This window comes from Triturus cristatus, chromosome 9 (genome assembly GCF_964204655.1).
Source record: "Triturus cristatus chromosome 9, aTriCri1.1, whole genome shotgun sequence".
In the NCBI taxonomy this organism is placed as follows: Eukaryota; Metazoa; Chordata; class Amphibia; order Caudata; family Salamandridae; genus Triturus; species Triturus cristatus.
In genome coordinates, this window is record NC_140592.1 from 800,908,128 (window position 1) to 800,932,800 (window position 24,673).

Genomic DNA, 24,673 nt, shown 5'->3' on the forward strand with positions numbered 1-24,673 from the left:
GTATTTTAAGGGCTTATGACCTACTGTGTAATAAACCACCAGATTAAAAAAAATGATCATGATTATGTAGAGTACTTGAAGGTAGACAAGTGGGTTTCGTTTCCCAACAGGACTCAGCAGCATCCATCTTTTTAATGAATGTGTTCATAATAAATTGCTTACAACTGCAAACACGTTGCAGGGCCACCAACGCTAAAAGCAGTCTTAGTAAAGCACAGAGAAACATAGAAAGCAGGTGAGAAAACACAATAGGCAAGTAAGAAAATCTTCATTGTGTCTTTATTTAGATGCCCCCACAGTACAGTGCCTCCCTTGCTCATGCAAAAGAGGACATTTACATTTAATCTGGGGCATCAGTTCTCAAAACGAGCCTTCAGGGGGAAAAAAAAAGACATTTGGAATCCAATGCGTTTAAGACCAATCTCACTTTTTAAATGTTGTATTTTGCTCGAGGAGGATAGGTTTGCAGTATTTTAGTTCAGCACATCATACATTTTGGGTCCAGCCACTCTATCTAGTCTATGCAACGTTTCCGTGTCAAAAGTGTTTCATTTAATCCTGCTCATATTCTGTGGCCTACAGCATCTTATATTAAGATAGTAACGGAGTACAGATTTTCCAGGGAAGAAATCAAAATTCATCTTTTGCTGCCCTCTCCTGTTTAGACAAAGAAATGCATCGAAATCAAAATAACTGAAAAACTAAATGTTAAATACATAAAAACACAAAGCTCAATATCGGAAAAAAACGTTGTTATGAAATAACATGTTCTGCATTGGTTAAGATTTTGATTTTTAAAATTGTACACACACACGGTCTTGGATTACATTTTATTTACAGCAAGTGTTCAACAAAGGTGATCATACTGAAGTCTTGATGCCCGTTTGTGAAACAAAGCAATGCTACTTGAAGGGCTCTGTTCATTCACAACCTTTTTCAGAAATACATAACAAAATACATTTCTTCTGAAACAGAGGTTTTTGTTGTGTATGCCGCTCCTTTAAAATACATTCTACTTGATCACAAATTATCATTTCTTCTTATTGGGTAAATGGATTCCTTCAAAAAACGAAAGAGAGAACCACATAAAACAGTCTGTCCATATTTGGAGTCTCCATTATGTTCGCTTACTGCCTCTAATAATTTGTGTTTTGTCCTTCACTCTATCCAAAGCAACAGTTAGCAGATCTCTCGCTCGAAAACAAATGCAATTCCTGGGGAGACCATGAAAATCTACTTTTGTCCTCGCAGATAAAATGGATTTTAACTCCAGACTATTTGTACATAGCGAAACGGATCGGGAGGCGGCGGTACTTATGCTGCATCCGTACAAATAAAGCTGGAGCAACTGCAACCTTCATTATTTGCTGCTAAAAGATGTTACAAAACCAGTTAAATCCATAAAATTACACAAGCAAGTGGGAGATTATTTTCCAAAAATCCAAACCTGGGCTATCTGGCGGGTTTAAAAATCTTTTTTTCAAAGTGCTTCATAAAGAGATAAAGAATAAGGGGAAAATAATTTTCTTTCATATGTGCTCGACAGTGAAACAAGGACGTGCACTATCTATTCTGAGTTGACAATGGCAGGTTTATAGCTTGAAAGATTTTGTTAATCCAGAGAGGGGCTACTTTGAAAATTTCCATTCTCTTTTCACAGACAACAGCTCACACATTTGCACCGTGTGAACTAAAAGGGCAAAACAAATACATTTCCAGATTCTGGAAATCATGACACCCCAACACATCAGTAAAATGTGGTGAGATCTTTTGGGCGGCATTCAGCCAGAAGGCGGCCCCAACCACAAAAGCACCACACCCCTCTATATGCTTCACTTGTTTCTGATCACAGTAGTTACCTGCGGTTACCAGTCGGAAAATTGTAAATACCCAATAACCATGGACATATAAATTAATATTGCTTCTGAATACTTTTAACCACTGAAATAGTGAAATAAAACCAATGCCACCTGCAAGCAATTGAAACTCGATTGGTAGCAGTACAAGTATCCAGGAACTGTCAAATGTTACTGAATAGAAACAAGACATTAAGATCTGTGTTCTTAGCAAACAACTAAAAATTATGTTTTTACTTGCTAATGTTTTGTCCACAGGCCAGTATGAATTTCAGTACTCTAGTTGAACCGAGCGCTGAGAGGAGGCACAAACTCGCATTGGTAGCAACACAGGGTTACAGAATCTGTAGAACACAACTTCTGAAATTTAACAAATGGTTTGAAGTCTTGTATAGTAATTATGCTTTGAAAACTAGTTAAATAAAAGTCCTTAAAAGCCTGTGCCAAGTCATCTCGAGGCTGAACCAGTTCTTTTCAAAAGTTTTAATATTGATCCCATTATAGCTAACTTGTATTTTATGATGCATAAGACTTATTTCTGCCAGTTTTTCTCAAATGTACAATTGGAAGATTTACAAAGTTGTAGAGTTTACAGTATTCATACAAGGTAAACCATGTGCACACTGTGACTTGATCATCCAAAATCAGTTATAAGGTTATGTGGCGCATACAGGGATAACAAGGAATGGCAGACAGGGAGCTTTCCCTTTTATCTTGACCAGTGAAAGACAACAGCTTGTTTACAGCACACTTGAATGTTTGTAAGAAAAATATACAGGCTATATGTATTCTGATTTATACAATATTTCTAGAAATGCTAACAGCGTTGCTAAAGTACATGTTCATTTCAGCAAATAAACGAACATGATATTTAACAATGAATGAGAGGCTGATTGTTTAGGATGACTAATTCACTAATATCATCATCCTGGAAAAAAATACCCTGAAATACGTACGCAGTGATACAGAATAAAATAATACAACTGCAATAGCAAAATATATATTGTACACAGTTCTATTACCATTTTACCTACTTGTAACCATAATTCCACTTAAGAAAATAAAAAGCATGAACGACAATACTGGTCACTTACAATGCAGCCCTCGAGGTTTTGTTTAAACAATTTGGTCACAATGCACCTTTGATATAAAAGCATTTTAAAATGTATTTTTAATACTCAGGACAATAGGAGTTTTCCAGAGTGTCTTTCAGTAGCACTTGTAGAACCACCTCCGGTAACAAATACAGTAGTTAAGAATGAGCATCCAGTTGAGAATGCAGAAGTATGTTATCCAAAATTCTCTACAGCTCCAAAAGTTGGGCTGACTTGCTGATGTGCAAAAGAACTCAAAACGCCAGGAAAAAAAAACACTGGAGTATGTTTTTTAGAGGTGAATACATCCTCTTTTGCTGGAATACTTTATAAATACATATTAGAAAATAAGGCAACAACTCCAAACAGCCCAAACTGTTTGCTCAACTCTTTTCCCAAGCAGGTTTGGTTCCTAGAAAACCCGCTTGTACTGTTTTTCATTTGTCTTCATTATTTTGCAATGGTCCAATAAAATGTACAGAATGCTGTAGATAAAATATTGCAATCACTTAAACAGCTCTCAATCTTCTAACAATGTAACAAATATAATGAATACTGGCTAGATGCTGAAATTCAGCTTCTGCAACCTAGCAGATGCAGTAACCTGCTATTCATTCTCTCACTTCATTATTTCATGATTTCATTTGCCAAAGTTTAAAAATGATGAAGCACCAGTCCTTTGGACAGCACCCAAAACAAACTCACCCCACTGGGGAAGACATTTCAGGGCCACTGTTCTGCAAGGACATTTAAATCTTGAAGATGTGCAAAAGTAAAAGTGTGAAATTTTAAAAGTTATCCAGAGAAGGAGGATGTTACACAAACTCGTACAGAAATGTCTTTTCGTTGTACTATAAATAGATTTTTAGCAGTTCAGCAGACAAGCTAAATGCAATAGGATTGTTCACATTTTATAACTGTTTCTCTGCCAATGATAAATAAGGAGCTCCTGGTGTTGGATCCGTGACAAAGATATGTCCGTAAGTGGATCTTGAAGATTGGTTTTAAGGTAGGGTTAAATAATGATTATGTTTCTAAAGTTCTGAGAAGTCCTTCTACTGCCCAAACTTTGGATAAAAGTCTGTATTCCTTTTCGCTTCTTAGAGACAGATATATACAGTGTTGCAGTAATAATGAAACAAATGTGAAATCTACTGTAAAGTTGCACAATACAGATAACTGTTGCTCCATCTTCTACTACATAAATGTGTGACTCCACGGGATAATAATGCAGCCAATTGTTTTTGTTAAGTTGGAATTATACCATCACTTCTAAGACCTCGCTTCAACTCTAGATCCTCTAATTTTTTCCATAGTTCTTCACGTTCCTTCTCTTTCTTCTTCTCCCTGCAAATAAAGAAAGAAGAATTGAAAAGTGCAATAAATTCTGAAATCTGCATGAAAGATCTGTGCTTAAAAATGCAGAGCGCTACTGACTTACTCATGTCAATCCCAAAGCAGGAATTTGACAATTGATTTCTTTGACCATCTTCGATAAACATCTCCCCAAGCACAATTAGATGACAATAATTAAACAGTATAATGCAAAAATGTCAAGGATCCTGAATAGCAAAACAAATTGTACCTGCAAACGTGCATTATGATACAATTTCTCCCAAAATGTACTCCTAATATTTATTATTTCTTTACACAAATCAATTTTCAACAAATTTACTTCAAACTTACGTGGCATCCATATAGTTGATCACTGGATTCCGATTAATTAATTTGAATCAGGTGACTATCAATACCACATTTTGAATTCATGTATTTCAGTGATATTCTTATACGTTTTCGTATTCAACATGTTACAATGCCAAATATCATCCAGCGGAAGGGCTGTTGTGGACAGAAACAGTGCGAATAGGGGAAATGCTGTAAGTTATTGAATTTGAGTAAAATTCAAACCACAGGAACGCCCAATTCTGGCAAACATTTTCCAGGGGTGGTGGCTTTGAAGCAATAAGTGCATGTTTGAATTGAAGTCCGCCAAACTCCTTGCATTTACCAGATGCAAAATGACCATGGTGTTACACTATTCAGTTTGTGTATTAATTTGCTAAAAATGTGTGCAGCCTTTGATAGGTAAAGTGGGTACAGCAACTACATGTTTCAGTCATAAGCCACACCAAGAAACACGCTGTTTGAAGAACAAAAACTGGCATATATGCAATTTCAACAAAATACTGAAATATCGAATGTAGAGAAACAGGGTTTTTTATTTCCACAAAATAAAAATATATATACACTTCAAAATACCCTGGGGCTGAGATTGAGACAATGTAATGGCTAAGATTGAGAGAGTGTAAGACCGGTTTCCGTCCTCAGCATGGAACAGAAACTGCTCTTCTTCCCGTAGTCGAAGAATCTAAGAAAATCCTCGACCAAGGAGGAGCAGTAGCCATCATCCTCCTTGATCTTAGCTCTGCAATTGATACGGTCAACTTTGACATACTTCTTAACAGACTTAGTAATGCCGGTGAGTCATGTGGAGTCATTACCTGGCTCCGATCCTACTTAAATGGTAGACCATTCCAGGGCTTTGCAGGGGAAAACTTCTAGGAGCCTATCACTCAGTTGTGGAGTGCCCCACGGCTCGTCACTGAGCCCTACTCTATTCAACATGTACATGAGATCACTTGCTGAGATTATCTTGCCATATGGCATTAAAATTGTCACGTATGCCGATGATACTCAGTTGGTAGTAGCCCTTAACCATCCTCAGAATTCTCCATCTGACCTGGAGTCCTGTCTCGAAAAGGTGGCAATATGGATGCAACACTCCTGTCTTAGGCTCAATGGAGAAAAAAATGAAATAATGCTCCTGGGAAACTCGCCTAATATGGACCTTCAACATGCATGGTCAATTTGCCTTGGACCTGCCCCGACCCCTAAGCCTAAGATTAAAAGTCTAGGCGTCGGCTGGACAAATCACTCAAAGTTGACCAGCAAGCAGTGGAAATACCAGGAGCCTGCTATGGAATTCTTAAACTGCTTTGGAAAGTTCTACCTCTCCTACCCATGGGGGCTAGGAGAATTATGGTCCAATCCTTGGTCCTCTCTCGATTGCACTACGGCAACTCCCAGTATCTGGGAGCACCTAAATCCACAATAAGGAAACTTCAAGTTCTTCAGAACTGTGCCGCTTGGTTGCTGCTTACCATTCCTAAAACTCAGTCGGCTAAGCCAGGTCTGAAGACCTTAAACTGGGGCTGCCCATTCCGGAAAGAATACAATTTAAGTTCCTGTGTATAGCCCATAAGACTCTTCGGGGGAAAAGTCCCCCCAGTTAATGGCTCTCTCATCACCTTTTATCGCCCCAGGAAATTCCTTCGCTCTGCTAGCCTGAACTTAGCGACTATTCCTAAAATCAGAAGGATGAGGAGTGGGATCAGTTCCTTCTCCCACAATACAGATAGACTCTGGGACACCCATCAATAGCACCTTCGCTCAGAGACTCACCATCTTCCCTTTCAAAAGCTGGCTGTTTCATAATACCACTCTGTGAGCTATCAAATCTTCCCTGCTTTTGCTGCTAGTGCTGGGATGCCTTAGGGTAGCTATGCGCTTAATAAATGTTGTTAAAATAAATAAAGAGAAGGCCTGAAGCACAGAAAAAGAGTGAAAAAGTAAAAGTCCAATATTTTTTCCTGGCAGCATTGACACTTGCGGGAGAAAAAATCCTAACTTAAGTAAGCATAAAACAAGGTCAATAGTAGAAAAACAAGCGCAAATTATGTATCCTAGTTGTGAGTGATATATGCTTTTAAAGCATAACTTGTTCACATGTAAATTATAAGTAGGCATAGAAAAGTGGTCATACAAAGGGTAGTACAAAGGAAATGGAATTTGCTCCTATGTTCCTTTTGGCAGGGCCTGAATAAGGAACTGCAGCTGGGAAAATATGAAATAACACATGTGGATTCTATTCTTAGTTTTTGGCAAAAGGAGGGATTTGACCACACTGAAAAAGTAAATGTCAGTATTTGCACCTTGAAGTTGGCAATATGGAAGTTCGCTACCTCAGGTGCTGAAGCAAGACTCCTGGCCAAAATGTACTTTATTCTTTAGCTTTACACACAATTCTATGACCATGTTATGTCAAGCATTATTTACAAACACTACAAAAGGAATTCATGATAATGAAAAATATCATACATAATATACATACTATGCAAGGAAATGTAAGTGAATTTGCAGACTTAACTTACACTCTGGTAGAAGCATAACTTACACATTGTGTGTGTTCCTTAATATTCTCTGAACCTTTGTGATTTGATGACTGACTGAAAACAAATTAAGGGGTCTTCTGGACAGATGAACTGAAAAATAGTGCTGTCCTTTTAGTCCTTCAGACTGCTTGTAGATTTTTAATTTCTAAAACAAACCCCCTCATATGCGTTTTGGGAAGAAAATATACAGCCAGAGGTCCTGAAGAAGGTGGTCAACAATTACGTATTCTACTGAAACGTGCGTTGACAGATGTCAGAGTTCCCTGCCACAACAACAACTACGTTAGTTAAATAGAATGATCTCCATGCCGAGCTAAGAAAATCCGGGGGTCATGAAGAATGTTTATTTTGAGTATGTGTGTTTGTTATGAATAAGAGACTGTAGAAGTGATTGGGGTTTGTAGTGATCAAAAAATGTGCTGTTTTAAAATGAACAAATAATTATAAATTGTGATATAATAAAATTGTGGTAATGATGTTTTTTGTAAATTGCGGGAATGCTTACTGGTGCTTGAAGTACTCCTTCAGACTACAGTATGTATAGTACTGATGTTACTCCCTGATGAACAAGTTACTTACCTTCGGTAACGATTTTTCTGGTGGATACAGTATCTGCCTGTGGATTCCTCACCTTGTGAATATCCCCTGCGCCAGCATTCCACGGAACTTTTCTTCCCCAGCATTCCACGTCGACGTGGGCGACGTCACAATACATCGGCTCCGCACGCGACTCCGTACGACGTCATCGGAGCCATAAGAAGCCCACGTCGGCGTGGTGACGTCAGTTCCACCCATTTTTTCCGTGCCTTCGAGGCGAACAGGTGAACCAACGACAAACCCAAGTATACACAGTATATAGAAAACCAATACATATACATAGCATACAAAACAAGGGAATGCTAATCAAACAAGCATTACCTACAAATGTACAAGAGAAAATATAAGCATTTCAAACAAGACTAATTTCATGGTATACAAAAGGTGGACAACGGGGAGGCGGGTGGGTTGGTGAGGAATCCACAGGCAGATACTGTATCCACCAGAAAAATCGTTACCGAAGGTAAGTAACTTGTTCTTCTGATGGATACATCTGCCAGTGGATTCCTCACCTTGTGAATAGATTCCCACAGCAGTCCCCACTCCCGGAGGAGGGTGTCCACCTTTCTATACCAGAAAGTCCTGCAAGACAGAGCGCGCGAAGTGGCCCTCCCTCCTCATCTCAGAGTCCAAGCAATAATGCTTTGCGAAAGTATGGAGGGAGGCCCAAGTCGCGGCCTTACAAATATCTGCCACAGGAACACCCCGGGCCAGAGCAGATGTTGAAGACTTAGCTCTAGTAGAGTGAGCACGAATACCCTCAGGAGGAGTCTTACCAGCCAGGGCGTAGCAGATCTTGATGGTCAGTATTATCCATCTTGACAGCGTGCGCTTGTGCACCGCTTTACCTTTAGAACGACCAACGTAGCCAATAAAAAGCTGGTCATCAACACGAAAGTCCTTGGTCCTGTCCAAATAAAAACTCATAGCCCTCTTCGGGTCAAGGCGATGGAGTCTTTCTTCCTCTTTGGAAGGATGAGGGGGTGGATAAAAAACAGGGAGGGTAATAGACTGCCCCAAATGGAAAGGAGTAACAACTTTTGGCAGGAAAGCAGCCCTGGTCCTGAGAACCATCCTTTCAGCATGTAAGGTAAGAAAAGGAGGTTTGGAACTAAGAGCTTGAAGCTCACTTACCCTCCTTGCCGAGGTTATGGCTACAAGAAAAACCACCTTAAAGGACAACAGCCTCAAAGGACAATTATGAAGAGGCTCAAATGGGGACCCCATTAAAAAGGTTAAGACAAGATTAAGGTCCCACTGAGGCATTACAAATGGAGTAGGAGGAAACATGTTTGTAAGGCCCTTGATGAACCTCAGAACAACCGGAGATTTAAATAACGAAGGTTGATCTGGAAGGCACAGAAATGCCGATAAGGCCGAAAGGTAGCCCTTGACCGTGGCCACAGCACAGCCCTGCTGAGCCAAGGAAAGAGCAAACTGAAGCACATCAGAAAGATGAGCCTTTAAAGGGTCAATGGATCTCTCTCCACACCACTTTACAAACTTAGACCACCTGTAGGAGTATATGGACTTGGTGGAGTGTCGCCTGGCCGATAAAATAACGTCCACCACATCAGGTGGGAGAGAGAAGGAACTCAGGTTGCCCCGTTCAATCTCCAGGCATGAAGGTGTAAGCTCTGGAGGTGGGGGTGTAGAACCTGCCCCTCCGACTGCGAGAGGAGGTCTGCCCTCAGAGGGAGACGGAGCGGAGGGCACGAGGAGAGGTGGAGAAGATCTGTGTACCACACCCTTCTTGGCCAGTCCGGGGCGACCAAAATGACTTGGGCCCGGTCTTGGCGAATTTTCCTCAGAACCCGAGGAATCAAGGGTATGGGAGGAAACGCGTAAAGGAGTCGTGAACCCCAACTCAACTGAAACGCGTCCCCCAACGCCCCCTGCATCGGAAACTGGAGACTGCAGAATGACGGGCAGTGCGCGTTCTCTCGGGTGGCAAACAGGTCCACCCGAGGAGTCCCCCACGTCCGAAAGACGTGACGAACCACCTCCGGATGGAGCCTCCACTCGTGGTCGGCGGAGAACTGCCGACTGAGACTGTCCGCACGCACATTCAGCACCCCGGCCAGATGATTTGCCATCAGACAAATCTGATGGTCCTGAGCCCAGGACCACAGCCGCAGGGCCTCTCTGCAGAGACAAAGAGACCCTACTCCTCCCTGTTTGTTTATATACCACATCGCGGTCGTGTTGTCCGTCAGAACTTGAACTGACCGACCGCGAAGGGAAGGGAGAAAGGCCTTGAGTGCCAAACGAATCGCCCGCAACTCCAGAAGGTTGATATGAAACAACCTTTCCTCTGGAGACCAAAGACCCTTGATCTCCAGATCCCCCAGATGAGCTCCCCACCCTAGGGTGGAGGCATCCGTTATCACTGTGGCCACCGATGGAGGTAGATGGAAAGGCTTTCCTTGGGACAGATTGCCCTCCACGCTCCACCAAGACAGATCCGCTGCAGCTTCTCCGGAGATCTTGATCGACTCCCCGAGATCCCCGTTGTGCTGATACCACTGCTTGCGGAGGCACCACTGGAGCGCCCTCATGTGCCAGCGTGCATGGTTGACCAACAGAATGCAGGAAGCGAACAGACCGAGCAGGCGAAGGACCTTCAGAACTGGAACAACCGCTCCACTGTGGAATAAAGGGACCATCTCCTGAATGTCGAGAATCCTTTGAGGAGGAGGGAATGCCCGACACACAGTAGTGTCCAGTACTGCCCCTATAAACAGGTTGCGTTGAGAGGGCACCAGGTGAGACTTGGGCACATTGATCGAAAAACCCAAGTCGAATAACAGCTGAGTTGTCACCTGCAGATGACGCTGCACCATCTCCGGGGACTCTGCCTTCAGAAGCCAGTCGTCCAGGTAGGGGAAAACCGGAATCCCCGACCTCCTGAGATGAGCAGCCACCACTGCCATCACCTTTGTGAAGACTCGAGGTGCAGTAGTAAGACCAAACGGGAGGACCGCAAACTGATAATGTTGCGACCCAACCGTAAAACGGAGATACTTCCTGTGCGACTTCAGGATTGGGACATGGAAGTACGCGTCCTGCAAGTCGAGCGACACCATCCAGTCTCCTTGCTGCAACGCTTGAAGAACCTGCGCAAGGGTCAGCATCTTGAACTTCTCCTGTTTCAGGTAAAAATTCAAGATTCTGAGGTCCAGAATCGGACGCAATCTGCCGTCCTTCTTGGGGATCAGGAAATACCGGGAGTAGCATCCCTGACCCCTTTCCTGCTCCGGAACCACCTCTATTGCGCCCTTCTGAAACAAGGCCAGAACTTCTTTCTGCAGGAGAAGCAGGTGGTCCTCCGAGCAATAACCTTGGCAAGGAGGGTAAGGGGGAGGAAACTCCCGAAAGGGAAGGGCGTACCCAGTCTCTACGAGGTTCAAAACCCAAAGGTCGGTTGTAACAGATTTCCAACCCCGTAGAAAGTAGGACACCCGACCCCCCACAGGTCTTACATGATCCGGGATGGGGGATCTAGGGCTGCTTCCCTGAAGCCTCACTTGGAGCAGAGGAGGAGGAGGAAGAAGAGGGGTTACGACCAGAACCTCTCCGACCCCTTTGCTTCCCTCTATAGGAGCGATAGAGGGGATTCTGCTGCTGTTGTTGCTGCTGTTGTTGTGGCTGTCGGAAGGAGCGAAAGGATGACCTTCCGAATCCCCTAACCTTACGGAAAGTTGAACCTCTCACAGGAACCTGCAGACCCAAGGACTTCGCCGTTAACCTACTGTCCTTAAAACGTTGAAGAGCAGAATCTGCCTTCTCCCCAAACAACTTTTGTCCATCAAAGGGCAGATCCACCAGCGTGGCCTGGACATCCGCAGAAAACCCTGAGGAACGGAGCCAAGCTTGTCTCCTTGCGGCAATGGACGACCCCATAATTCTCGCCACAGAGTCCGCCGTATCCAGCCCAGACTGGATCACCTGCCTGGCAGCTGCCTGAGTGTCCGCCACAACCTCCATGAAGGACGACTTATCCCCCTCAGGTAACTTAGGGGCCAGAGTCTTTATAGAGTCCATCAGGGCATGAACATAACGCCCCAGCAAGCACGTAGCATTTGATGACTTCAATGCCATACTTCCTGAGGAGAAAGACTTTTTGGCCGCCTGATCAACTTTCTTCGACTCCCTATCAGCAGGAGATTGGGGGAAAGCACCCGAAGCATGTTTAGAACATGAAGCCTGCACCACTAGGCTCTCCGGAGAAGGATGCGTGGATAAAAAATCCGGGTCTCCTGGCGCAACCCTGTATCTCCTTGCCACCTGCCTGCAAACTGCTGGAGCTGACAGAGGCTTCTTCCACACCTCCAATACTGGTTCCAAGAGAGCCTCATTGAAAGGTAGCAAAGGCTCAGAAGCCGACGTCGGGGAGTGCAACACCTCTGTGAGCAGATTGGACTTGTATTCCACAGAGGGCAGCTGCAGATCTAACAACTCCGCGGCCTTCTTGATCACAACATGGTAGGGCGCCAATTCCTGTGGTGGAGAAGACCTTGCAGAAGCATGCTCCCACTCCGGGGTGGTATCCAAACCACTTGCCACCTCTATACCTCCAAACTCGTCCGAAGAAGAGTCGACCTCACCTTCTTCCACCTCAGCACGAAATCTTTCCTCCTCCAAAACCCTTTGGGCTTCACGCCTCGATCGATTCCGGGGAGCCGGCGTCGTCGACGTCGTACGCGGCGTCGGTGGAGCCAAAGGCATCGGCGTCGGAGGCGCTACAGGTGGAGTCGGCGGCGCCGGATGCGGCGTCGAAGGAGTCGGCCTCGGCGTCAAAGAAGGCTCCGAAGATTGACCATCCATCCGAGGTCGAGCCGGATTCCCAACCGGCGCCGGAAACTGCCAAGAAGGCGCCATCGGCATAAAAGGCATAAAAGGAGCCTGAGCATATTGCTGCGGCACTCCCAGAGAAAACGCCATCGGACCCACGGGACCTGCTGGTGCTCCGGATGGGAAGGATGCTCTCTGAAAAATGCCATACATGGCATTCAGAAATCCCGAAGGATCCGTACCTGGAGCCGGGAACTGGGGATAAGGAACTGCCCCTGTATCCTCCTGTGGAGCCACCGGCGTCGGCTCCTCCGAATCCTCCACCGGAACCACGGAGTCATCAGGCACCGGGACAGACTCTTCCTGCTCCTGCTCCACATCAGATTCCACCCGACCAGGAGTCGAAGCCTTGGACGGCGCCGGAGACGGCGTCGGGGAACGAGCCGGAGTCCGCTTCGGAGAGGGAGACTTCGAAGACTTATCCGGAGAAGGCGAAGGAGACAAGATCTTGCTCTGACGTCGACGAGGCGAAGCCGACCTCGACCTCTTAGACTTCGAGGACCGACGCCGAGAAGAATGCTTCCTCTTCTTATGGTGCTTCTTCGACTTCGACGACCTCGAAGTCGAAGACTCCCGCCTGGACTTCTCCTTTTTCCTCCCTCTCTTCTCCTCACCGATCTTCTTCATGAAGAGTTTGGTCTTCCTCTCCTTCAGTGCTTTAGGATTCATGCTCCTACAGCACCCGCACTCATCCACATCATGATCAGAAGAGAGACACCATAAACAATTCTGATGCGGATCCGTCATGGACATCAGGCCTCCGCACTCCCTACAGGGCTTAAAGCCCGACTTCCTCGTCGAAGACATTCCGATTTTAACAAGAATACACCACTAGATTACAAAGTATCTAGAGAGCACTGGGAAAAAACCGTTGCGCGTCGACGGCGCGGAAAAAAGGGAACTGACGTCACCACGCCGACGTGGGCTTCTTATGGCTCCGATGACGTCGTACGGAGTCGCGTGCGGAGCCGATGTATTGTGACGTCGCCCACGTCGACGTGGAATGCTGGGGAAGAAAAGTTCCGTGGAATGCTGGCGCAGGGGATATTCACAAGGTGAGGAATCCACTGGCAGATGTATCCATCAGAATGCTTTTTTACATTATCTCAGGCTAACAATGAGAAAGACATGCTGAGAAATTACTCTGTGACCCAATCTTTATTGCATGTGCAAAGACTAAATGAAAAGCTCATTTTATACAGATTGTACGTTCTACGTTCAATAGTTATCAATACTTTGGCTCTCTAAGAGTCAGATGTTGCAAAGGTCACAGGAACTCATGCCCCACAAGTATTTTGAATGATTAAAACATGGCAGTAAACAATGCTTTTCGGAAAATTGATTCTTTGGCCCTGATTAAGAGTTCCTCGAAGGGTGCTGTACAACTCTTCCTGATACTCGGGGAAGGAATTTATCACGTGTGAAAAAGGGCATCACTAACATATTTCCCTCTAAAAATCGTGCTTTTAATACCAAAATCTACATGTTTCGGTATTCACCAGGCCTTTTCTCCCTTTAAATTTTGTCAGGGTTTACCTGGAAAATGTACAGGGGAGAAACTGCAAGGGTGCAGACCTTATACCCCTTAATTATAGGGTTTAATGAAAGCCACATCACTTGTAATTGTGATCCCTGTGCAAACAGGCATTTGTGCAGGTATTACAAAATAACAAATAATCAAGACCTTGCTGTTGTGTAGATTCAGAACACAGGCAATCATAAAGGATTCAATACTGAGTTCAGTGGCCTAATACTTAAGAGTATGGACAAATTATAGACAGAGGTTCACTACCTGAAATAAACGTTAGAACAAGGGCGATACAATAAGTAAAGTTTATTGCTAAAAGTTAAATAAACCATAACAGTACAATCAAAGGCGAACACATTCAAGCACTTTAGACTTTACATTCCAAGTTGAAAAGACACCAATGCATGTAGTAATGACACACCATGCACAGCATTATAACTGAGAATCCATCCAAAATGTCTGAACATACAGTACTACTACACGTTATTGGTGAACGTAGAGTTCTAGAGTCAGCGTTGTTCTGAAATTTTTCCAAGTGAAAGGTGCACGAGCCAGCACTAAGTAGTAACACACTTTTACGGCATATTCAGAAAACGTAAGTTGTATCTGGATACCTCATTGTTCTTTTATTGTGTTTGCAGTAGAAATAAGCAGAGGGTCACTGGATGCCATGTCGGGGGATGGGACCCACCCCCTCCTAAACCTGAAAAAACAGCAAGAGAACAATAAGGAATCCAGGTAGCACTAGATTTTCCTACATAGACTGCAATTCTACGGTGGCAGACAATCTCATCTCATGAACAGCCATCCAATATTCGCTACATACTGAACTATGGTGACACACTGAGGTTACTGAGTTTTTGAGAGCAAATGAAATATAGAGAATAATCCGACTAAAGTGGTTAAGAAGGCTAGGGTTGCCTCAGCCAATCAGAATGCTACCTCTAATAACTGCTGTATGCCGGCATTCTAAGTACGAGTACATAAAAGAGAGAAATGGAGCAGACATTTTCTGCTTGTGTAGGGTAAAATTAAGAGGATGGTGCTTGGAAGCCTTGTAGCCCACATGCAGTTGGATGTTAAAATCTGTTAATTGACCTGCTCACAACCGAATGCCCTCGGCCAGGGCCCTAATTGCAGGATGGGCAATTAACAGCAGTTCACACCATCTGTAGAGGGCAGAGAAGGCCTACGCAGAGGGTGTTAACCACTGTTAATCATGTAAGCAGTGAGCAATACGGCTTAACTAGTAGCTTGTGAAAAACAGAGTACACCTTCGTTGTTTGTGTGCTGTTAGATGTGGGAGAAACTACTCTCATGCATCCTACAAAAACAGGTGAGACAAGCCATCTGTTGTCTCCACAAGCCAATGGTGAACAACAGAACAATAAACTATTTTTCTACAAATCAATACAAATACAAACGAGGGAATAACTGGATTTTGTCATATTTTGGTGACAAAAACTAAACAGAACAACCTTTAAAACAGGATTATCCTAGAAGTGACATACCATCCTGAATGCTGAGCAAAAGGTGAGCATATTGAAGATTTACAAAAAAGATTTAAAGTTTGGCAGAGAGTGTACTCTCTCACAATGGTGACAAAGTACCCTCATCGTTAAGCTCATTGTCCACTCCCCCGATCTAGAGCTATATGGACCTGTAGTATGTGTATGACAGAGAGTACTCTGGCTCCGTCGTCAACATACTCCTCAGATGGGGTACGGAACCATCAGAGGATAGCCATATGATAGTCTGCCCAATTTCAAGTGGGTGGGTAGTTTTTTTTGTTTCTTTTTGCTGTCCGTCACCGCCAAGAAAATCTGGCGATAATGGGCGGTAACTTTTTTTTTTTAAATTGCTCCCACATCATGGAAAAAACTCCTATGGTGTAAAGGACATTGTTTTTCCTTTTTTCAAAAATAAACTCCTGCTTTGGGAGTTTGTTTTTGAAAAAAGTAAAACTCTGATGGCAGGCCGTTCAGCTTGGTGGAGCGTGCATTAAAATCTAAGAACATTAACAGGAATCACCATGATGGCAGTGTTGCAGGGACGGAGCACAGCTCTAGATTTGGGGCACAAGATGTTCATTAGAGCAATGGAGTGGTTTAATCCATCACCCTGACAAATATAAAACGATCCTCCAAAATCTAAATCAGGCCGGCCCTTATGGCCATATTTAAAGTTTGCTTAATAGGGGACTCGTCAAAACATGAGCGATAATCGTCTGCCCTAGTGCAAGTGCCACAGGCTATAATGCATTTATACTACAGTTGAAGGGACATCGTCCATGTTTATGATGGAGGATCTCGTCCGTCAAACTTTAAATAGGCCCTTAATAATTTTAGTCTCAAACACAGATAGTACAGATAGTAAGAATACACCCAAGTGCTTATGCCAAAGTCCGCTGAGGCCCAAGTGGGGAACTTACAGAACCCATCCCCATTAAAAGGGGAGTGAGACAGGGATATGTATTAACGCCCACCCTGTTCTCTCTTTCTGTCAACAAGGTCATAGAGTATTTGAAGGAATGTAATCTTTACTCCCTTAAGGTATGCGGGGGGACAGTTCCTACATTATTGTTTGCAGATGACACGACCTTGGTATCACAGACTCAAAAAGGCCTTCAAAACTTACATGACAGTTGTAATGACTACTGCATCGCCAACTCTAGTCAAAATAAATACATGGCCATTAGACCCCACAAGACCTTTAGGAAAAATATCACAGTTTAGGAGCAAAACCTAGAGTATGTAACACACTTTAGCTATCTGGGTACAGTGCTTGACTCTAGGCTCACACACATGAAAAAGCTAAGGCTGTCCATGCCCATAGCCCATAGCCCATGCCCATAGCTCAATGGCCATCATTAAAAACACCAAACTACTACATCAAACGCAATTTCGCCAGCCCTGACATCTATAAACATTGGGCCCAAGCAGCATCCCTATATGGGGCAGAACTATTAGCTGATATTAAGTGGAAGCAAGGTCATAAGGAGTTTACTAACCTTTCCTACATCCACACCATTGATACCCATGTACCAGTACCTAAATCTTAGAAGAATAGGACAGATAACTGTTCGAAGACCTATGTGGTATTGGATAAAACTATGGGACACGCAGGAACTGGCACACTATAAAGAAGGCCTAAGGGAACTTCCGGACGTTGATGAACTATTTACTTATTCCTGGTTACGCCATGTCCAGATATGGCTTGAAAAGCTAGGCTTATCCTCCTTTTGGAGTGATCCCCATGCACTAACACTGCACACAAAAACAAAAAAACAGTGGTAACAGATATACTGGGAGTGTGTTTTGAACACCCTTCTCGAAAACCCAAGATAGGGCAGGTTGACTACACAATTCCGTATATAAAACCAAACCCAAGTTTTGAAGAGTACTTGGATGATATTCAACCTCACTTGGAAAAAATACTGCATATGAAGTTTCGTTTTGAAACTCTTCAGATCAAAGATTTCACAGTAAGGTGGAAACCAAATAATCCTGCTAATGAATCCATTTGCACATTATGCACTTAACTATTGTTCTATTTTTTTTTAACAGCATATGCCAAGTTTAGAAGGAAATGGATCTGTCCGATCTGTTGTAATTTGGGATTTAGGAAATATTCAGATGCTATGAGAGTCTTAAAAAGTGCCACAATACTGCACATAGTTTTTATCCTAAGCAGATATTTGTTAGCAGTAGGTTGTGTGCGAATAAAGTGGGGACTGAAGTTTTAACAGTTCTGCTTGTGAAAGCACTTTAATAACATTTTATGCGCTCTGTGTTGGATTAACTGTATATATGCTTTTTATGTTTTTTAACTGAAATAAAAGCAATTTTATTTAGTCTCAAGGCCATTCAACAGTCTTCTAATACATGTGGTGACAGGATCTGTTGCCAATGAAATGATTATATACTGTGAGCCTTCGGATGGCCAGGTTGAAATAGCTATCACAACCAAGCAATGACAAGGATCACAATATTCTGCCCTACATCTGCTCCTGGTTGGCGCGGCTTCTTCTTTCCTAAACCATCAGCTATATCAAGAGCTAACTGACAGCATCAGGAAAACTTGTGCTCTTTCACCTAACCCACAATAGTAATTGGTTAGGATTTTCAATGCCTTATCTGTATTGCAGTTCAAGTTGCTGTACTATTCTGGCTCAACTACTCTCTTGAGAAGAATCCTTGAAACCTAACTAAACAAAATCAATACAAAGGTGTTTTGACTGTAAAGAGTTCCACTGACCAGGATTCTGCAGGAGGTCAACCTCAGCCATGAGCACAATTGACTACTCCTCTTTCGATCAGCCTGGTATAGCACTTGCTAAAGACTCTGGCAATCAGATGTTAATGGAATTCATTTCTTACTGGCAGGCTGAGGCACTCTGATTTCAGATGTTTAGTCATTCTTCTGAGTAAGGGATACAACCACTTTACAGAGCTCTCCTTCTGTGTTGCATTTTACACATCTGCAGATCAACCCACGGCTCTAACACATCTCCAAACATCTGATTACCTTTAATAGGGCACAATACTCTCAATCCATCAAGCTTGGAGTCAAAGGGTCCCAGATTGCACTCAATGTAGTCTTCATCATACTTCTTTTTTGGTCAATGGAGCGGGGTACATATTTTTTATAGACAATCATTTGCTATTTTATTCTTTTATCAGTTAGTTACATCAAAAATATTCCAATACTGACATTAACTTTTCTTCGCTCATCTTAAAGGTATTCACAGCATAACATTGCTAACTTTTCCAAACTTCATATCTTGGTTGTATATAGATATTCCTTTTAGAAAAATTAAAAGAAAAAGGAGTGGTCAGTGATGAGAATGAAATACGGGGTAATCAATGGTAAGCAAGGCCTTACCCATCACATGGGGTAATCCTAGCATATTTATTTGAAGCATCATTGTATACTTTTATTTTTAGGAAAAGTCAGCTATAAAATATTGATTTGTGAAGCAGATATCAGCAATACATTGCACATTAGGTCTTTAATGTAAACAACTATTTCAAAGACTAAAGCACCGATAGATAGTCCAACAGTCAGCAAATAATAAAACCAAGCAAAAAATGGGAGGAAAAAACTCAGGGGTGATAAAAGGTGAGGAGACTAACAAGTTCATTAATCAAACACAAAACCAACAAAAACCTGGAAACACTTTTAAAAAATTGCACGGAAGAATGGATAACATCGAGCGGCGCTTGATGTCGGAAATCAAATTAGTCCAAAAGGATGTTACCTATTTAACAGACTTGGTTACAGAATTACTACCATTTAAATCATCGAATAAGGTACCCACTGTAACTAAATTAGTCGAGAAGTCAAATGAAGGACTAGGTAACTCATTAACGGCTGGTAAAAACAAGAGGTCTCACTCCCAGTACCCCTTCGAATGAATGCATGAACCAAGGGTTAATAAAGCAAGGATTACTAACTCTCCCAGGAAGGCAATTGCGAACCAGATGAATAAAATGAGCAGGACCCCACAACCTACAGATATAATTGAGGACTCATTACATCTTCCCCCCAGGCTACTCCATACGTTATTCTGAAAAATGTCACGGAACTGATGGATAATAATACAGGATCGTATGAGACATTGAAAAATCAAGTTGAACATTGGCTTTCTGCAAAGTCGAAGTATGGCACTAACTTACTACAACAGAATATCATAATGATAAGAAGAGCGAACTGGGTGGGCAGCTTTAGCAAATCATGCCTGGGAGACTCTGTGGTTGTGAATTTTCATAGTCGGGAGCCGATGAGGGACCTGATGGAAGTTCTAACGATTGAATTTACTGAGCCTTTTTTTCAACAGGATAATTATATAATTGCCGTCCCCTCGTTTTTTTCTTTAGGCCCAGAAAGGAGTGCACACATTATAAGGCGATCATACCCTACAGGTATGACCCAATTTCGATTGCCCCTTCATACAATATTTACTCCCCCCCCCCCCCCTTAGAAGTTGTAGTGAAATTAATTGACATGTGGAGGATGTCTGCAGGGCACTAGCTTGTAACAAGGAGTATAGTTTTACTCCCAGCGTACCAATACATGGGTCTTTAGCCATTATGTCCTGGAACGTGGCTGGGGTAAAAAAATTAAGTTCAATGATGGGGAATGGATAAAAATGATAGATAGTGCCCTAATTTTGATGCAGGAAACCTGGTCCACTGAGACTTTCTTTGTCAATGGCTTCCAAATGATTTGTACACAGGCTATCCCGTCTAGATTGCAGAGAGCTAAGGGTTGTCTAGTTACCTTAATTTCAGTAACCTCATCTTCAACACTAGGGTAAGCCTACACCGCGTCACAGTTTAATCAGTTTTTATATCTTTATTCAGGGGGGAAACAGCCTATTATTGTAGTAAACTTTTATAATAATATTTTTGATGATACAAGATTTAGGGAGATTAAGACACTAGAAAAAAACTTGGATGCATTTTTAAAGGGGGTGGGGGGAGATTATATACTCATTTGGGTGGGTGATTTTAATAGTGACAAATGTGGAATTTTAGCAGGAGAACAATGTGGTACTGTGATTGTTTTGGTGACCGAATTCCTCACTTCCCACATGATACTTACGGGGAAGCAATTAACACCGCTATTTACAAATATAATCTAGTAGTTGTGGAACCGGACGAACTTGAAGGAGAGATAGGCATGAAAACATATGTAGGGGCTAAATCTTCCTCGAACATCGACCACTTTATTGTATCACAGTTATGCAGGGGTTAAGTTGAAAAGTTTTATTTCTGCAAGCCTGTTTAGTGACCACCACCCACTAATTATGCATTTGAAACTTAGCTTGTCACGGCAAGAAAGGGGGAAGACAGCGGATATAAATATTCAGACTCAAGGTAGCAACGGAGTCTCTATTAAATGGTCAGGTGTAAACTCAACTATATTTATGGATAACCTTATAGGGAAAATACAAAAAGATATTAATACCCGTTTGGATAGTTCGTCGCTAAACTCAGACATTGTAAGCTCCTTTTATAATATCAAGTCTGAAATTGCCGGTGCGGTAAAAACGAAAAAAGAGAAAAATTGCGATCACAGCCCGAAATGGTTTAATCAGAAGTGCTCAACGTTAAATAGGGAACTAAAACAGCTCTAAAAACAAGGCCAAGGGATAGTGAAAGGATAAGTAATTTAGGGAAAACATAAGAAAACACTCTGAACCTACGGAAAATATCAGTGAGAATGCTTGGGACAAACTGATCCAAGCTGCAGAGACATGTGATGCAGTTTTATTTTGGAAAACGATAGACCACCCTTTTTTTAAGGATAATGCTGCGGCAAAAATAGATCCTATAGTCCCACCAGACTATTGGATAACTCACTTTGGGAGCATTTTCGATCCAGAAGCTGTTAATGTTACCAATCGTACTAACAGTAACCTTATTTTAGTAGAAACAGTCAAAACAGCTTTAATAACTCTGGATGAAATAAAAACTGCCATAAACAAAAGTGCAAATTGCAAAGCCGCAGGACCTGTTGGGGCACCCATCGATGTTTTTAAACATAATATACATTTTTGGTCACCTATTTTATTAAGTGTTTTTAATGCCACCCTAGGAGGAGCGCTACCAGCATCATGGATTGAAAGTGTAATAGTACCTATTTTTAAACACGCATTTACAATGCAATAGGTCTCGCAATGACATTATTTTGAGCTATTGAGATTGTAAATGGCAAATGCCTTTAAAAAAACATAAAAGGCATTATTATTTACAATACCAAAAGCAACACCTATTGCATTGCATAGTGCGGTGTCTGTGAAGAAGGCGCCGCGCTTAATAAAGTTAAAACAAAAAAAAAGAAATAAAGGAGTGTGTTGGGGGGCAGAGCCCTGTGGTGACTCACTGGAGAGCGCCTTGAGTGCTGCGCCCAGCTCGGCAGTGCCAATGCCGCCCTGCCTTTGTCTCAACATGCGCCCTTAGCTCTTTTCTACTTGAGGCCTCTCACTCAAAGGTTTACATTCGCTGCCATTATTTTCTCTACCTCGGACTTCTGAAGTATACAGCGTAGAAAAGATATTGCATATATGACTTTCCAAGACAAAACTCACCATTCCCGTGCAAAGACATGTTACAAGTACGTTATCTTGGTCAGAAGCAGCGCCTTCCTTCTCAGGTGCCCCCTGCATACCTCTGACGCCCTCTCTGCCTTTTAGTCCCAGGCTCGGGGATGTGCTGGGGTACCCCAGAGGAAAGGCTGCTCCCCCTGACTGCCCCTGCACGACCACCTTATGTCCACTGAGCACTTTTGTGACATTAACAAACATATGAAGGGCATGCTGCGGCTTCTCTCTCAAGCGATTGCTGCGCCTTGGCGCTAGGTCCATGCTATGACATATAACTTTAAAAAAAAAAAAAAAAATACAACATGTGCTTTAGCCTTGGATGAACACGTTTTCCTGTCTGATGTCCAACGGGTAAGGAATGGGGCGGGGGTGCAAGGGCACTTGGCTCTATGCGGCCGCAGGGCCAGAATGACACAAACAGCAGCCAGAAAGAGGGCCATTCTCATCCCAAACATAGGGGCCTTCTCGTCCTCTTCTGGGATCTGCTCATTCGTGGCCGCAGCCCAGAGCAGCCAGCCACAAACAAGGCAGCCTCTGCCCACCTTGGGTATTTTTGAGACACAAAGGAGCCCGCTTCTCTGTCGCTGACACCCATGATGAAAGCCCGATTGTCAAAAACTGCAAAAAAAATGCGCTTGCGGTCTTTGTCACCAATTGTAATTTAATGAGCTCTCTCTTTTTTTCCGGCAGGAAGAGACATGTGAACACACAGTGCCCGCGTCGCACCCTGAGTCAACGCAACGAAAACAGGGCACAGACGGTGCCTAAGTGGGGGTGCGCTGCTCAGACTAAAAATGCTTGCTTCGCAGACTTGGGGCGCAGCACCAAAGCACACTTTCATCTGAGCCTGGAATCGGAATTACCGAAAGGGAAATCTCGGACGATGGGCTCGGCACGGAAATCCCGACCACCGAGCTTTGGGTTGCACGGTTAATTCGGTTTTAAGTTATCGAACTCTATGGGCAGGGTTAACAAGAAACGACACACGGGTCGCAAACCTGTTGCAGACACTCCAGATATGTTTTTATTGCGGGGGCGATTGAACGGACGACCGACATGCAGATGCGACCGCCGTTCAAGCAGCAGTCTTACCAGCACAGTCTATGTTCCCACAAGGGACTGTGAGTTGATGTCGGTTGCCGTGTGCTTAGCCAGTGTGAGGAAAGGGAGGGGGTTGGAGAGAGCAGGGCAGGACGAGCAACTCCAGAACCAGTGTGAGTGTGTTCAAACATAAATGACAACGGATTAACTCGCGGTTAACCTACAAACCAGGAATAGTGATAAGGATGTTTCTCTTACTGGACACTCAAGTCTCCATCCAGCTCTTGGCATCAGTGTGCTAGGGATACTGTCCAATTAGAGAGCTGGATTTCCTCAGACAAACGCCCTCCCCCTCCCCCGTAGCCTTTTGAGGGAGGAGTGCGGACACACTAACGTTCACCAGAAGAACAGTCAAATGAAGCTTAAGGGGGCCAGGTACTCAGGCTGTCAGAGCCCCCACACCCTTCTTAGACCCGCCCCTTCCCATGACACGTCCTCTGCACAGAACCGTACCAACCGCAGGGGCTCTCGCGCCGCTGAGAGGTGGGGTTCGGGAGGCACAGCTTCGCAAATGGCTGACAGCTCAGAGAACCCTCGCCAGATTCATTGTTTCTCAGACCAGGGGCTCATGTAGCTGGTGTCCATACTGGCAATTAAAAAACAGCTCGCTAGCTGGTGTCCATACTGGCAGTTAAAAACCAGCTCGCGCTCGGCCTGGAGCACCACAGACAGCCAACAGGATCGGGCGAAAAGCCTGTGTTCCATCATAAAGCCCTTCTCCCCATTTAATTCCCTCCGATTTACCTGCCTGTAAGCAGGACGCTCGCTCCTTGTCCTCCCGCTCTAGTGCGGTCAGCGGGTCATGGCTTCTATATCCTGTACACCCTGTCAGATTCCGGGCAACAAGCAGCAGCTGCTTCGGCAGATGGAGGAGGAGGCGGTGGCAGCTAAGCCTACAGAGACTCGTTTCCGGTTGGCTGGTAGGGTGACGTCGTGTGCGACAGGCGAAAGGGGGTGTGGGTCAGACAGACTGACATCATAATAAGGCGTGGTCACAGCTGTGTTGGGCGGGGTTATTTACGTAGAGTGTGAAGCATTTTCTTAGAGCTTCAAGTTGGGAGGGCTTGTGGTTTGGACTACTACTCAAGCGCGTCCCTGTTTCGGGACTTGAAAAGGCCGAACAAAATAATCTCAAAATACCTACAATTATTTAAATCCCTTCATAAATGTGTCTCGTAGTAGGTAAAAGCATTACAAGTCAATTTGAATTACTAAAAGTTCCACAAATTTCTCAATAAAATTTAGACACAGGTAAAGACTTGTTTTTTTCTATAGCGCTTATGCTATCCCAGAGCATGATT

The 24,673-nt window shown here is 43.5% G+C and overlaps 1 protein-coding gene across 4 annotated transcripts in view; it reads right to left on the reverse strand.

The window, feature by feature from the left end:
- Positions 1-262: 262 nt before the first annotated feature.
- The window catches only part of PPP2R5E (protein phosphatase 2 regulatory subunit B'epsilon), a 521,840-nt gene continuing 497,429 nt past the window's right edge, over positions 263-24,673 (reverse strand). For 2 of the 4 annotated variants that reach the window (XM_085626201.1, XM_085626200.1), the window contains exons 14-15: positions 14,776-14,864; positions 263-4,297 (exon numbers count right to left, since the gene is read on the reverse strand). In XM_085626201.1, coding sequence (XP_085482327.1) covers positions 14,777-14,864 — 88 coding nt within the window. In that variant the 3' untranslated portion in view covers positions 263-4,297; position 14,776. The remainder of the gene's footprint in view (positions 4,298-14,775; positions 14,865-24,673) is intronic. The other 2 variants (XM_085626198.1, XM_085626199.1) reach the window with 1 other exon arrangement.